This window comes from Tinamus guttatus, unplaced genomic scaffold, assembly GCF_059628265.1.
Source record: "Tinamus guttatus ecotype Peru unplaced genomic scaffold, ASM5962826v1 Tinamus_guttatus_pri_ptg000710l, whole genome shotgun sequence".
Classification (NCBI taxonomy): Eukaryota; Metazoa; Chordata; class Aves; order Tinamiformes; family Tinamidae; genus Tinamus; species Tinamus guttatus.
The window spans coordinates 769,697-784,386 of NW_028289244.1; the positions used below are offsets into that span (position 1 = coordinate 769,697).

The 14,690-nt window shown below is 47.9% G+C and overlaps 1 protein-coding gene across 1 annotated transcript; it reads right to left on the minus strand.

Moving 5' to 3' along the window:
* Positions 1-182: 182 nt before the first annotated feature.
* NDFIP1 (Nedd4 family interacting protein 1) lies at positions 183-14,377 on the minus strand. Its single transcript, XM_088536883.1, has 8 exons — positions 14,334-14,377; positions 6,466-6,553; positions 5,197-5,327; positions 4,212-4,299; positions 3,911-4,035; positions 3,020-3,086; positions 2,235-2,340; positions 183-495 (listed from the first exon to the last, which is right to left on the minus strand). The coding sequence occupies exons 1-7, from the start codon at positions 14,370-14,372 to the stop codon at positions 2,237-2,239; spliced, it is 642 nt and encodes a 213-aa protein (XP_088393009.1). The 5' UTR covers positions 14,373-14,377; the 3' UTR covers positions 183-495; positions 2,235-2,236.
* Positions 14,378-14,690: the final 313 nt, after the last annotated feature.

Below are 14,690 nucleotides of genomic sequence, written 5' to 3' on the forward strand. Positions count from 1 at the left end.
AGGTAGTATGAAAGTAAAGTATACTAGAACATTTAGAATATAGACTATTAAAAATAATAATACTTGCGCCACGTTGGGAAGGGAGCGCTGCTCCAGCTGCACCGAGCTCGTCCCCGTGGAGGACAGGGACGAGACACAGCGCCACTGTCCCCTGCTGGCTGCGGGGCCGCCGCTCACGCTACCCAAGCTACTACAGGTACTAGAGAGATAAGGCTTTATTAGCACGTCACAGACTCGATCGCGATAGCTTTGTCAAACATCAGCCACTAATGATTCAATGATTACAGAATTCTGCATTAGTTATTAAAATTTTACACCTAGAAACAAATAGAAAGAAATTCTTCTCCTTTTTTTTTTTCCAACAGTACTTTTATTTATTTAAAGCAGGTGATTATTTTTACTTCTGCTTCAGAGGCTTGATTCACTTCCTGCAGGTGTCCTGTTACTGCTGGAGGGAGAATTCACTAGCGCAGGAAGACATTTGCCAGAAAACATCTGCTGGAGAAGGATATTGGACAGTGAAACACTATAGTTAGCTTGTTATTTTGGATACCAGAGGATGTAGTTCACAAAGAGTGCAGGATGTCTAGAGGCTTATGAAATATCTCCTGTGCAGTGACACAGCTCCCGCCGTGCCACAGGGCTCTGCACTTTTATGCACGTTTCGCATTCCTGAAGAGTTAAAAAGTCTAAGCGTTCTGTGGTTTTCTTTCTCAGAATTTAGGATTAAAGACTTATTTTCAGTGGAAGTGTCGTAATTTTTAGACATGATACTGGACATTAATCTCAATAGATCTGTAGGAGACAGTGCCTTTGGAAAGTGCTAAAATGACCAAAAAAAAAAAAAAAACACCTTATGAGCTTTTTCCAGGGCTCAGTTAAGGTATCTACCATTATAATCTGCATTTCCTAAAACAGGCCTTAAAGACTATGCAGTAAGAAACCACACAGTTCCTATAATAAATAAAAAATAACATTCAATAAAGAAGAAAAAAAAGTGCTCACTGGGCAGAATGAACTACAGGTGAAACTGCTGATATTTAAATGCTCAAACTATGCAATCCAACAACCGGGGGAATAAAACCTGCTGGTGACTTGGCAGGATCTCAGAGGCCACCACAAATCCTGGGGGGGGTTCAAATGGAAAGTCCACCACAGAGCAGACACTTTGTCAAACCAACCAAACAAATAATTTGAGTAAGAACTGCCAGCACTGGGAAACCCCAGCTGCCAACGCCAGCACAATGCTTGTTTGTGCCCACTGCAGATGGAAAATGAAACAGACCCTTATGTCTTTTGCATTTTCTAAGAAAAAGAAAGTGGATTTGGAATATTAAGCCTTGGTTTAAAATTCTGAGCAATGTAATGACACCCAACTTAAAGCCTGGGTTTGTTTGCATTCCTTATACCACTGTTGCAGCTCCAACTGTTTCAATTCTATCTTGGGGAAATCTAATGTTGTTACAATGCTTCTAAAGGGAGCCTCACATGGCGCTCACCATCTGGGAAGCAACTTATTACAGGATTTCCCTGCCCTCGGGGAGGAACAGTTAATGCAAAGCCATCATCTGCTGCACCAAGGAAATCAAGCTGGAAGGGCACAGGTACTTTTAAGATCCCATTAAAAAAGTAAAATTGTTAAGGTTCAGCTGCAACAACTTTTACACACTTTTTTTTTCTAATGATCAGGTAAGACAGTATGTTCAAAATATGTGGGAGTGGTTTCCAAGGAGAAAAAGCGTGCAAGGGTTGAATTTAACCAGGAACTTGGCAGACAATCCTAACAGCATACAGAGTTCAGACAAACTGTTTTTTCTGGGACACAAGCCAAAGACACCAGCATAATCTTCTACCCACGTTTCATTGTGACCTTTACTCATGTTTAGGACATTTCATATGTTTCAGGCATGTTACTTGTTCAGAAGGACCCACCTGACAAAAATAGGGTTGTACCAAGGGACAGAGATCTTGTTTTTACATTTCAATTCAAGGAACGTAATGAGTCTAAAATTCTTCAAAGCAAAAATTGGAGGAAATGCCAAGTATTTCTCTGCTTGCAACCACATCAATATGCACTCTTGCCCAGCTGATCTGTAGGAACAGGGCTATGCAAGGGATCCCAGGAAAATCTTATGTTTTCTATTACACTGTATTCTAAAAATATTGAAGCCCAAGTCACCAAATAGAGTCAAAAAGAAAACAGAAAAAAATAATCAGGAAAGTAGAAAGTTTACCTTTAGTAAATAAAGAGAACTCTGGTTCTGGGGAGAGTGGAAAAAGTATCTGGCATCTTCCTAACCTTTGCATAATTAATAAATCCTCTGAGAAACAGCAGAAAACCTAGATGAAAGAAACACATTTGTCCGGTTAACACAGATTTTGTCTCTACAACTAGAGAAACAGCAGTTCAGCTCAACACTACCACCACAGAGAGCCCCAGCATGATGGGATGTGCAGTAGCTGCTTGATTATAAGAACATTTTAGCATCGGTGACACCCAATCTCTCAATTTCATGCAATCCCAAAAGCAAATTTTCCCAAGTAGTCCCCCAGCCCACTGCAAAACTTCTGAGTGCCCATGAGCTGATGTTGGTGCTACTGGCACTACCAGCCCTTTTTGGTACCCACAGCACCAGCTTCAAATATGACCTTTTCACAGGCTGCTCTCCTGTATTTTGTTTAGTCAAAATACTCTTCCATTTAAGAGAACAAATTCACCAGCAGTTACTATCAAGACAAGCACCATCCTGCGCTTTCCTCCTTCTGAGCTGAGATGCTGCCACCAAGAAATGACAACAAAAGCACAGTGTCTACATGTACCTTAAAATCTAGAAAGCCCCCAGTAAGAACATGGGATAAGTATTTTCAGCGCTGTATTTCTATTTTACACCCAAACATGAGTATTTGAATAGTCGGTAAAGCTATGCTCACACACAAACACAAAACAAAACAAAAAACATTATTGCACTTTACAGTTCCAGACAGGCAATTCCTCTTCCTCTCCAAACAAAACACTTACCTAGTACAAGGAAAACCCACCAAAGCCAATATTGGCCATCAAAGTAACCCGGGAAATAGGTGGAGAACTAAAAAAACAAAAAATATTTTTAAAAGTTAGAGCATTTGACAGTTTCTCAACCCAAGTCAATGTTGGCAGTAACCGCATCAAGTCCTCTAGAACCGCGACAACTGTTACTTGTCATTACTCTGCTCTTGTCACACACCCCAGTTCTGCCCAGTCACCTCGTTCCCTCCCTGTCTGCTCCAGGGGAGGAGGGAAACGCTGGATCTTGTACCACAGTGGGTAGGCACAGACTCTGCTTGTGTGGATACTGAGGGCTCCTCGCAGCCGTGCGCGGGGCACCAGAGGGCTCCAGCGAGCTTCCCCAGGCCCTGCTCAATGCACCCTGCTCCACCAGCACACACACACTCACACTTCCCCTTTTCCAGCCCCTGTTTCCTTCCCTTCATCCATCATGCTCATAGAACTCCCCACATTTTAAGGAATATTTGTGTTGCAGAGTAGCATGCGAAAAACATCCTACAGGAGAAAAGATTAAAAAAAAAAAAAAAACTGCTAACCCTAGCACTTGTTTTACCAGGATAAATGTTATGTGAAGATGAGAATTTTATTACTGCTCAGCATGCAAGCAAATTTTGATCCAATACAATAATTTAGTTAAAAAGAGACATACTTGGGGATGCAATCTTTAATCTCGTTTATTACAATAATAACCCCCGCATCTGACCATATAAGCAGGGCAGCATGATTAAAAACGTTCTACCCTCAGTGAATAAGGGCTCAAAATACATTTTAATAACATGGATGAACTAAAAATAAGCTAGGGCAGCAGGCAAAAGGGAAGAGAGTAGCATCTCTGCATGCATTTTTTTGCACTAAACAACTTACCCTGACAATAAGGATCCACTTAATAAGAGACAGACCGAACCCAGAAATGGCCCCATATCGTCCTGCAGCTGAAGTGGTCAGACAGAAAGACAGGAAGAATCCAATCCAGTTGAAGAGGAATGCCACTGGGAAAGCAGGGGAAAGGCAGCAGGTCAGGGCCTCGTTGCAGTCCAAGAAAAACCAAATTCCTTGAAACTAGAACACACAGCTCTTTGCTAGTGCTACATAAAACTAAGTGGGAAACTACCCTGGCCATTTGGGGTCACCAACTGCAGAAAATGAAGTTGCATCGTGTACTTACTGAAGAAAGTTAGCATGAAGATGCCATCATTGCCTATCCTCAGCTGATCAGTATCGTCAAAGTCATCCCGTGTCACAAAGTCATCCTCCTGCCAATCAAAGGCGATGAGAGGATTTAAGACAGCTCAATCCATACAGCAAAACAAAGTCTGCATGTGGTTCTCCAGGCAAGGGCCAGCAAACTGCAAAGGTTGCAGAGAGCGGTGGACTACACAGGGACACAAAATGCAGATTTTACATTTTTTCTCTTAAGGGAGAGAAAAAAATCCTAAGTCTCCAGAGGCTTAAAATGTAAGCAGGAAACCACCCCCAGGGCATGAAATAACAAGTCAGTGGCAGTAATGTTTTAGGGTAGCCAAAATTAGCCATGTTCTTTTTCTGACTATAAAGAATTCTCCCTCTCATCAGAAAAACTAAAGATATGACCTCAGCAAGGAATCTAGCTCATATGAAGAAGCTTAACTAGCTCTCAGTATCTGATGCTAGCAGGGTTGGGGAACAGGTGGAACAAGGGATGAAGTTGAAAACAAAAGGCTTTATATATATACCTATATGCACACACATATTTATGCACGTATGTATTCTGACGAAGAGAATGGCTTTATCCTTCTTCTATAAGCTACAGTAACCTCTGCCAAAGTCAATGTATTAAGTGGAAGGAGCATCAACGGTAGATATGCTAGCTGCCTGAAAATTCATCTTAGAACAAAGCAACAAACCAACCCAGCAGTGCACACAGATAGAGCACGGTGCTTCTGTCAGCCTGCCAGACCATTTGCAGAGCACATACTGGCATTACCGAGGTGGCTTATGTTACTGTAACTGCTTGGGGAAAATAAATAAATAAATACAAACACCCAGGGGATTCTTGAGAGCATGCAGTATCACTGTCCTAGAAAGCTATAAAAGATATAAGCTGGACAAGGCTTAAAGCATTCCGTCTGCACAAGGGGCCGGCAGCCGTGCAGCCGGCCCAGCGCACTTACTCTCCCGGGAACCAAGGGAATCGTAGCTTCAGCCTTAGTTCTCTCTGCTTCATCATAACTGGGCAGTGTTGTGGCCACGTTGTAAGAGGGAGGCTTTGGAAATCCTGACTCATCCTTGTAGTCAAAATAAGCTGCAAAAGAAAATTATATAGGACATCATCTGCCAGATCCCAAAGAATGTCATGCTGGAACAAGAAACATTTCAGAAGACTTTAAATACGCTAATACCCCCAAACTTTCAAGCCTGCACCACCCTTCCCTCTGCACTCTTCTAGCCTATTACCACATGGCCTCCCCCCCAAAAGCTAAAAACACACGAGTGCCCTTTCAAACACAAAGCAATGTGAACAGAACTCTTAGCAAGTCTGGCTACATTTGTTTTAAAAACAATGCATGCTGTGCCTCTCATGGCTTCAGTAAGACAGAAGTATTCATATTTTCCAAGTCCAAGTGGGAGGAGTGAGTCAAGAAAGAATCACTGGAAGCCTCGGGTCACTGGTGACCGGTGTTTCCAGAGGAAGATTCCCAAAGGCTTTCTGCTGGAGGGGAAAGGGACCGGAACAAAAAAACAAATGAAGCTTTTTTGAGCCCCATCTCTCAGATGCACTAAGGAATGAGAATTAATGGGGATATCTTTATAAGCAGTGCGCCAGTAGCTCAGCGAGTACCTCAAGACACACAATATTCAAAGCTGAGTGGCTGTTTGAGAGAATGACAATATGTTCCATTTGTTTCCCGAAACCTTTAATAGCTGACTATGGTCCGGAGGGAGAAATGAAGAGATTTACCTAAACAGAAATACATAACCAGCACAAAAAGGAAGTTTCACTAAAGCTATTAGTGAGTCATATGAGAGTATGATGATTCAGAAATATAACCCTTATGACCAAGTTTATGGATACTGAAAACTGCAGAAAAAGTAAATTATTTAATCCTTTTCAAATAACAAGTCCTTTTTGGAAGAAGCAGAGTATCATTCAAATGCTGAATAATGAGAGGGAACCACAAATCCTCACAGCTCTTTAACTGTCTAGAATCTACTAAGAGCACTGAGAAATGCAACTTGAACACCGCTTTGCGGGATGACATCAGATCAATGTAGCCAAATTGCATCTCCTAAACCACAAGTAACAACAGTCTCCAGATCAATTCCGATCCTTTCCAGCCTTCATAAGAGAGCTGCGATACCTTGGGTCAATACGGAGAACAATTAAGGCAGTAGGAAAGCACAGCAGAACAAACGTGGGTGTTTCCTTTGGTTGGATTTACCTGCGTTCTCCGTGGAAATGCTGCTGTAGGGCGGAGGGGCATCGTTCACCACGGGGGCCGTCTCACCCGGCTCTTCTTCATTCTGCAACTGAAAAGACCCAGGAAAAGTTTAACAGGCGAAGAGAGAGACAGGGAAAGGAAATCCCAGTCTTACGAGAGGGATAAACGCAGCCCAGGTCTCCCCAGAGGTAGGAAATCGGCACTGGTTTCAATGGCATCTGGCAGTGCTGTCTTCGCAGGGCTGTCCTGGCGCGCGGTGGGGCTGTAACAGGTTGTCCTGCTTCCCTGCAGGGCAGCCCTGCTTGGAGCACCCCGCGCCAGGAGCCGACTGCAAGTCAGTCCTCCCCATGCCAGGTAGGGCACAGCCTCCATCTCTTCCGACCTGCCCGTTCCCAGCAGCTTCCTGCAATTCCCAAGCTCACCCGAGCCAGGAGCTGCCATTGCCTGAGGTTAGCAGAAGAAATAGCACGAGATATCCAAGAGCGGACACCAGGGCCGCCTGTGGCTTCATCAAGAACGTGGTTTTCAGTAGATATATTACATAACGACACACGCAAGCACAGATTTTGCCATTTCCCCTCACCCTTTCACACCATATGACTGAAAGGAAGCAGCATATTCAACACGCTGCGCTTCCCACGGACTCCGTATAAATAACTGTAGGGCTGGTCAAACGGAGCGCGCGGCGCTCGCCGGAGCAGGGTGCAGGCACAGCCCTGGATCCAGCGCAGCCGCTGCCAGCGCGGGAGCACCGGAGCAGGGCACGTTGGGGCCACCCTGCACATCAGCTGCCATCCAAATTCCCTCCTCTTTCCATTCCACACCATCCCATTAACAGAGGAAATAAGTCTGTAAACAGCAAATCCTATCAAAAAATTTCCTTGGGACTGAATCACTTTCCTGGGTAAAGAGACACCACCCTCCTTCATAATCCTCCTCAAGCAATGGCAACTTTGCAATGTCTTCCTTAAGGTCACGCAAGCTCCCCCTCGTGCAGACTAATACTAGCAACCCAGGAGCAATCCGTGCCCTTCTCCTCTTTTTGGAGAGGCATGGAGGGCCTTTTCCACTGCAGCATTCGAGCCCTTCCCAAGGATTTAAGCAGTGGGGTGAGGGGCCTTTCTTGCTATTATTACTACTACTAAACTCTGGCTTTCTTCTTCTACATGCTTATCTTAGGGCCAGCTCGCACCCCTAAAGGAAGGTCTTCTTTTATACCTAACTGTTCTGCATCATGTTTTTTCTCCCCTTCTGGATCAAAGGACCAAACCACACCCATGTCTCTCACATCCATGTGAAATCACTTGTGCAGCGAAACAACCACCCCACATCCACACCGCTGACATCCAGACCCTATACGTGCCCCCTCCACACTCGTTTTACTACGGAGCAAGGAAAGGGGATAGTTATCAGCTAACAATGGAGACTTGCTTTTGTTTTCAAGAGAGGAGAAGTATGTGGCACAAATACCAGAGGGCCTGGATACAACGCCAGAGGAGTAACAACAATCCAGTAAAATGCAGAAAGGTCAAGCCCATTAATTCAGTCTCTTGCAGCTCTGCTTTCTATGAACTTCCCGAAATTCTTCCACCAGGCTCATTTTCAGCATGTCCTTGAAAATTTCGCACAACCTTTGCTGCTGTGCACGGAGGACCCAGGCAGTTATGAATGTGGAAGGGCTCCAGCGTGCTGCAGATGCTCTCCAGGTGCTGCAGGCATTACCTAACTCACTGTCTTCACAGTGGGATGGCAGAAAATTTCCAGCTACATCCCTAATATTCAAAAGAAAGATGAAAGAAAACACACGACCCACACGTGCAGAGGGGGAAAGGAAAGCACTAAATGTTACAACCCTGCCAGAGATGAAACAAAAATGGACACAAAAACCTCAGGATATTACAAACTCTTGCAATCTTCTGCCATTAAAAAGATACATATTCTTACAATTAAATTACATGGAAGAAAGCAAGCTAAATTTGGTGATTCCAAGCCAGCAGTAACAGCACAAAAAATGAAGTTACTTTTTAAGACTGAGCTGGAGGCTCTGTAAGGTATACAGCTATAGAAAACAGACTTTTCTTCTAATGGACAAGCTACACAAATGCCTTCCAGCCTTTTTAATGATTGCAGGCATCTAAAACGCAGCTAAGAGCTTATTAGCGAAGCAGGGCGGGTTCATGTGACAGGAAGAATGGATCACGGGGGCTCCCAGGGCCCAGCTGTGCCCGGCCTGCACCAGCCCTGCAGCCTCCGGCGTGCTGGGCTGGCACCAGCGGACGCGGCTCGGGCGCCGTGTTCCTCGGCTGGGCGGGCGATCTGCCCTTCAGGCCACCGCTGAGACAGACCCCGACCGAAGCCGTGTCAGACTGAAGTCCATTCTGCTGAGGCTGTTACTTACTTTGCCTTTGATTCACTGACGCGTGTTAGATTTTAAAGCACGGCTCCTGGTGTTTTCCTTTGAAAGTAAATACAGTCTCTGCAGCAACACGTGCAGTTACTAAAAGTTCAGCTGAGTTATTTCTTTGCAGGATTACTGAAATATTCAAACAGTTGCCTGAGAGAATGGGATAAGACCCAGGGACGTTTAGTATCCAAAAACATCACCAGGAATTTGGCTGGGAGAGACACTGCCCCTCTCTGTCACTTCCCCCAGTTGACACCTATCAAATATAAATACAAGCACAGCAGCATTAAAGCTCAACGTTTACAGAAGTATTTCAAGTGTTTCCAGTCTTAATTTTGGAGAAAATATTTCCATAATACATCTAATTCTTCCAAATTTTCTAAACTTAACATCCTGGCTGCTGACCTAGTAAGGGATCTTTTGTGCCTTTTTTTTTTAAAAAAAAAAAAAAAAAAAAAAAAAAAAAACTTTCCCCCAACAGCAGCCTTTAGGCTACGAACAGCCCCAATACAAACCTCCCTTGAATGCCCTGTGCACAAAGCAGTACACACACATATTTTTTCTACTAAACCAGGATTACTACAAGCTCCATCTTACGTATAACTCAGCAGCACCCCCATCAATGTTTAATGCATTTCAGTTCTTATTTCAGGTTCCGTCATGAAAGGCAGAACTGCACAGAAATCCCACCGCGGGATCCTCCGCTGCAGCGAGCCCTCCCTGGGCTGTTACTATGGCAATAGGGCTCGGGGAGATGTTTAGAAGGCAGGTAGCTAAGTGGGAGCCTGAAAAAGAATCAATATTTTTTTTTAAGAGATGACACCACTGACTTTTTTCAGAAGAACAAAATCATAACCTTTGCAAGCCATTTATAGACATAAAAAGTGCATCCTTCCTAGACTGGAGAGCAGCCCAGCAAGTCACCTGGCTATCCACAGAACGGCTGCATCTCATTGCACTGAAACACCCCTCACTTCTCCCTTGTGCTGCCTTTGGCCTTTGGAAAACAAGTAAAGCATTTCTGCCAACCTCAAAGGAAAACATAATTATTTTATTGACTTATGCTTCCCTTCAAACTTACTGTGACATGAAATCCTGACTCTTGCCCAATGCTGCTGCAGATCCCTATCGCTCCGTATCAGCTTATTAAATCAGCAGAAATAATGACAAGCTCCGAGCCACGCACCAGCCCCGCAGCCCCCTCCTTGATGAGCAAATGACTGCTCTCTCCCGCAAGCGCTTTCGGTTCGTTTAGCCGAGCTGCAGCGGCGGCTCGGGAGCGCTGCCCGCCCCGGCGCGCTCGGGAGCGCTGCCCGCGCGCGGCCCCCGCGCCGGCCCCTTCCCTGCCAGCTCCGGGGCCAACGCGGCCCCGCGCCGCGGGGCACCTCACCCGCCGGGAACGGCCCCCAAGGGCTCCTCCAGCTCAGGCGCAGGCAGCGCGGGCGGCACCGGCGTCTCAACTACCCTCCAGCTGCTGAGAAATAGGCAGGAAAGAAAAAAAAAAATCACAGCATCTCTCTGCCCATCACAGCACAGGCTGTGCTCTTCACCGCCTCGCAGGACGAGGAAGCAGGGCTCGTCTAATTCCTGCATGGAATCACCCTGCTCCGGTTAGACCCCGGCGCCCACCGCAGCTACACGCCGTCCTTAGGCCGCGGCACTCGAAGGTTATGGTTTTAACATGGAAGAACGAGGTTTTAATCCTAGAGAGATGTAGCTGAGCTTCAAACACCTGCCAGAGCATAGGGCCTTCCTGTAATAAGCATCTGCAAAGTATTTTAAACACCAGTAATAAAAATATTTTTAAAAATAATTGTGATATGAAGAATATTAAATATTTTTGATCAAAACAAAAGAAATCATTGTGCCCTCATATATCGAACTTGGGTCTATCAGCTTCAAAAAAAGGCAGCAGCTGACAGTACTATTTTTTCTTATGAGTTCCACTGGTAAAGACCCGGGATACACAAACACAACAGACCTCAGTGCTTGCTCTCAGCGTGGCCACCTTTAAAGCACGGTGCCAGCCCCAGAGAGGTGCCACCGCTCTTGCCAAGCACTTAACACCCCGAGGGCCTAAGCGACCGTTCCCACATCTGCTCCCGCGTTCAAGCCCCACACAGCTGTGGTGACAAGGGAAAAGCCACAGGGAAGCCCAAGTGAGAGGCGGCCACGACCCTGACAGCCGGACGGCACCAGGAGCCCTGCGAGCAGAGGCGCTTTCTGCCCCTGCCGAGCGACGTGGGATCAGGCCACTCCCGTTGCATCATCTCTCCCAAGCTCTTTGAATTCAGAGCTGGAATGTATATATACTTCATTTCATGGAATATATACTTCATTTCTGTAATTACGTTTTTAGAGAGAATTACTAAAACCTTCCACACCTACCGGATCGGAACTGTCGCCTACAGATGCAGGTGCTGCAGAGCAAAACAGGCCAGCTCCCAGTGCACCTTCACTGAGACCTCGGGCACCTGCAACAGGGACCTTGCTGAGCCAAATTAGTCCCATTTCAGATAAAATGTGAGGCTCCATGGGTGCCAGTGAATACAAAGAGTGGCTGAGAACCAGACCTAACTTTGCTTTGCACCTTTTTTTCTCTTAAATCTTCCCCTGAAGACAAGGGGTACTTTCTCTCCAGCTTACATGGCTACAGAACAGACAAAATGAAAGAAGCAAAATCAACCTACCTTGGAAATTACCTTGCCATTCTTATCAGTTTTAACTATCGTTAGCAAACACATCTTTTGCAAACTACAAGTAACTTACCAAGGAAATGAATCATGGACTTTGCTAATTCTAACTGCTGACATTAAAAGACACAGCACTCTCAGCTTCTAGTTGTGATCTGCACACACAAAAACTCTGTTTCAACCCAAAAGCTAAACATGAGCTCAGCTAACAGGTGGCAACTGACATCTTCCCTGGTATTTCACTTCAGTCTTCCCAGATCCTAAGTAAACATTATGGTCTTGTATGGATTTAAAATGCATTTGCATTAAATCTTGAGCAATATGGTTCTTCTCCAGCTTTACTGAAAGAAAACCAAACAAACGGAAAAATCCTCATTCCTTATGTTTTCCATACATACCTCCCATTACAAAATGATTCATGATCCATGGAAGCCTTCAACAAGTGAGACGGGAAGAAAATATCACTTTAAAAGGAATATGTATTTATTATTTCACACGCCCACTGTTTCCTAGGTGGGTTTACATTACTCATAGACATCACATTATTTTCAAACGTCTCAAGTAAAAAACATGCCTCAACCAACTTATGACTTAAATAAATCTGTTAAAAGCCTTGCTATTTTTTTCCTAGAAGCGAGGCTCATTTCAAACCTGAGCATGAAAGACTGTTTGGACATGAGAGGAATATGCTCAGAAGGCTGCTACGCCACCTAATCCCAATTTCCAGGTGATCCAGGCGGCGCTTCCTGGTGCAGAAGGCTTCAAGGAGGCTCAGGCCTCGGCTTGGGGCCCCACCGTATCCATCCCATGTGCTGGATCAAACCACGCCGTCCCAAGGCGCCGCCGCAGAGTGTTTTACATCAATCATCTAACACCCGAGTAATGCAAAAGGGCTAGAGCCTTTGCCAAGTTAGCTCCAGAAAACAAATACTGATTTGACACTGTGGGTTATCTGTGAGCGGGCGGCTCGCGGTGCCGCGAGGAGCGTGGCGGATCGGGCAGCGCGCGCCGGGCTCCGTCGCCGGCTCCTGCTCTCCGCGGGTGCTCTCCTCAGCCACCTGCGCTCGCGAGGCACCGCTTGTGTGGAAAGCACCGGCTCGGGCCGTACTGCAGGGCTTCCACACGCTCCACCAGCCTCCGGAGGTCAGCTGCGCTGTTCCCACGCGCACAGGTCAGTACAGGGATAACTTGGAAGGGAGCAGGGGGTCTCTGGCACCCGCGCATAATATAGCACAGTCGCAGAGGAAGCACCTCGTTACTTGTCATCGAATGTCACGAACGCGTTACCCCACCTCACAAAAAGCCACCACCTCTGAAAATCCTCCAGATGAAAATTGTCAGCTCTCTGCTCTCTCGTAATCCACTATGGTAAAGGTTAAACAACATGTGAAAACTTATTCTGAATTTCTCCTGGTCCCCTCTCTTTCCCGGATCCCGTGTTCAGCTCTAGCCCTCATGGCTGGCCATAAGTCCACTACAAGCCTTGCTTTTACGCACACAACAGATTCAGGAGCTGCATGTTGGTGGCCACAGCAAGTCTTGGTGTGAAACAAACGTCGACATGCTCAGCGTTACGGACATCCTTCTCTTCTCCATCTAAATCTCAGCTCTGCAGCTTTAGTTCCACAGCACACAGGGCATTTGTGTTTACGACACAACACAAGCGTTAGGGAACAGTTCAATAGCACATTTTATAGCAATTCAACCACTGGGGTTCTAGCACAGGACAAGAAAGGAAAAGCAGAAAAATTAGAAACTAATGTAAAAATATATTTGCTTCCATCTGGCTGTTTAGGATTCCACATTCCAATTGCGCCAGTTTTTTTTTCATGGGAGCTTTGTTATCTGTTGGCCTTAAATAACGTAAATCCGCCGGGGCGCAGCCCGCCTGTCTAATCCCCAGAGCACCGCGCGCTGCGCAGCGGGGACAGCGCCTGTTACGTGTCTGCCAAACGGGTTAGCGCGACCTGGCTGAGGGCAGCTTTGCACGGCCCTCTCCACGAAACTGCTACCGCTCTTATCAGGCGGGTACCGAGCGCTGGTACAGAGCAGAGCAGCCGTGTTCTGCAGCGTGTTTTCCGTGTATCCCCGTGGGCTCAAGACCGTGGGGCACAGACCCCTCTGCAGACCCCTCTACAACGGTCTCCAGGAGCTCATGCAGGTCAACCGCAACTCCAACACCCCGATGGGAAAGACAGAGCTAAAAGCGACCTGGCTGTTCATATCTAACCCGTCCAGAAACAAAATAACAGTCTGGGTGAACTGGCACCTCGATTTTGCACAGCGCAAGGAAGATGCAGGGTTTTGCTGCAGCTTTACGTGCGAGGAGAGGAGGCGATGGGCACCGACGGCCGGCCGGGCCGAGCGGCAGCGACACCGTTCCCCGCGGCCCCGCGCAGCTCGTGCCGAGCGCGGGGGTTTCTCCGCGGGGCTTTAATCCACCGCGGCGGCAGGAGGCGCCGCGCGGGCCCCGCGAGGCCCGGGCCTGGGCGCGGAGCTCCGAGGCGCCGCGGGAGGGCAGGGGACGCCGCGCACAGGCCCGGGGGGCTCCGCGCCCAGGCCGGGCCAGGCCAGGCGCGCGGGCCCGGGCAGCCTCTCGGCGGCGCTGGCCACGGAAGCGGGCGGCGAAGGGCGGCCCCGCCGCGCGGGGGACAAGGTCAAGGCCGGGCCGGGCCGCGCCGCGCCCCTTCCCTTCCCCTCCCTCAGGGCGCGCAGCCGCCTCCGCCCCGCGCGGGCCTGGCCGGGCTGGGCGCTGCCCGCGCCGCTCTCACCTGCTGGTAGCGGCCGCTGCTGGGCTCGGCGGCCGCCATGGCGCGCGCGGAGCTGCCCGGCCGCTGCTGGGGCTGCTGCTGCTGCCGCTCCGGCCTCCTCCTCGTCCCTGCCCTTCGCCTCGCTCCCTCCCCGCCTCCCTCCGTCACGCTCCGCTCCGCCCGCCGCCGGCCCCGCCCGCGCGCGCGAGCGGCCGCGACTGGCCCCGCGCGCGCGGGCGGGCACGAGCGGAGCGGGCCCGGGCCCGGGCCGCCGTAACACACATTGCCCAGCACGAACCTTCCCGTGCCCAGCGCCAAGACACCCAGGCAGGCGGAAAATAAAACACATAAATCCACCTTAAAAAGGGAATGCTACCT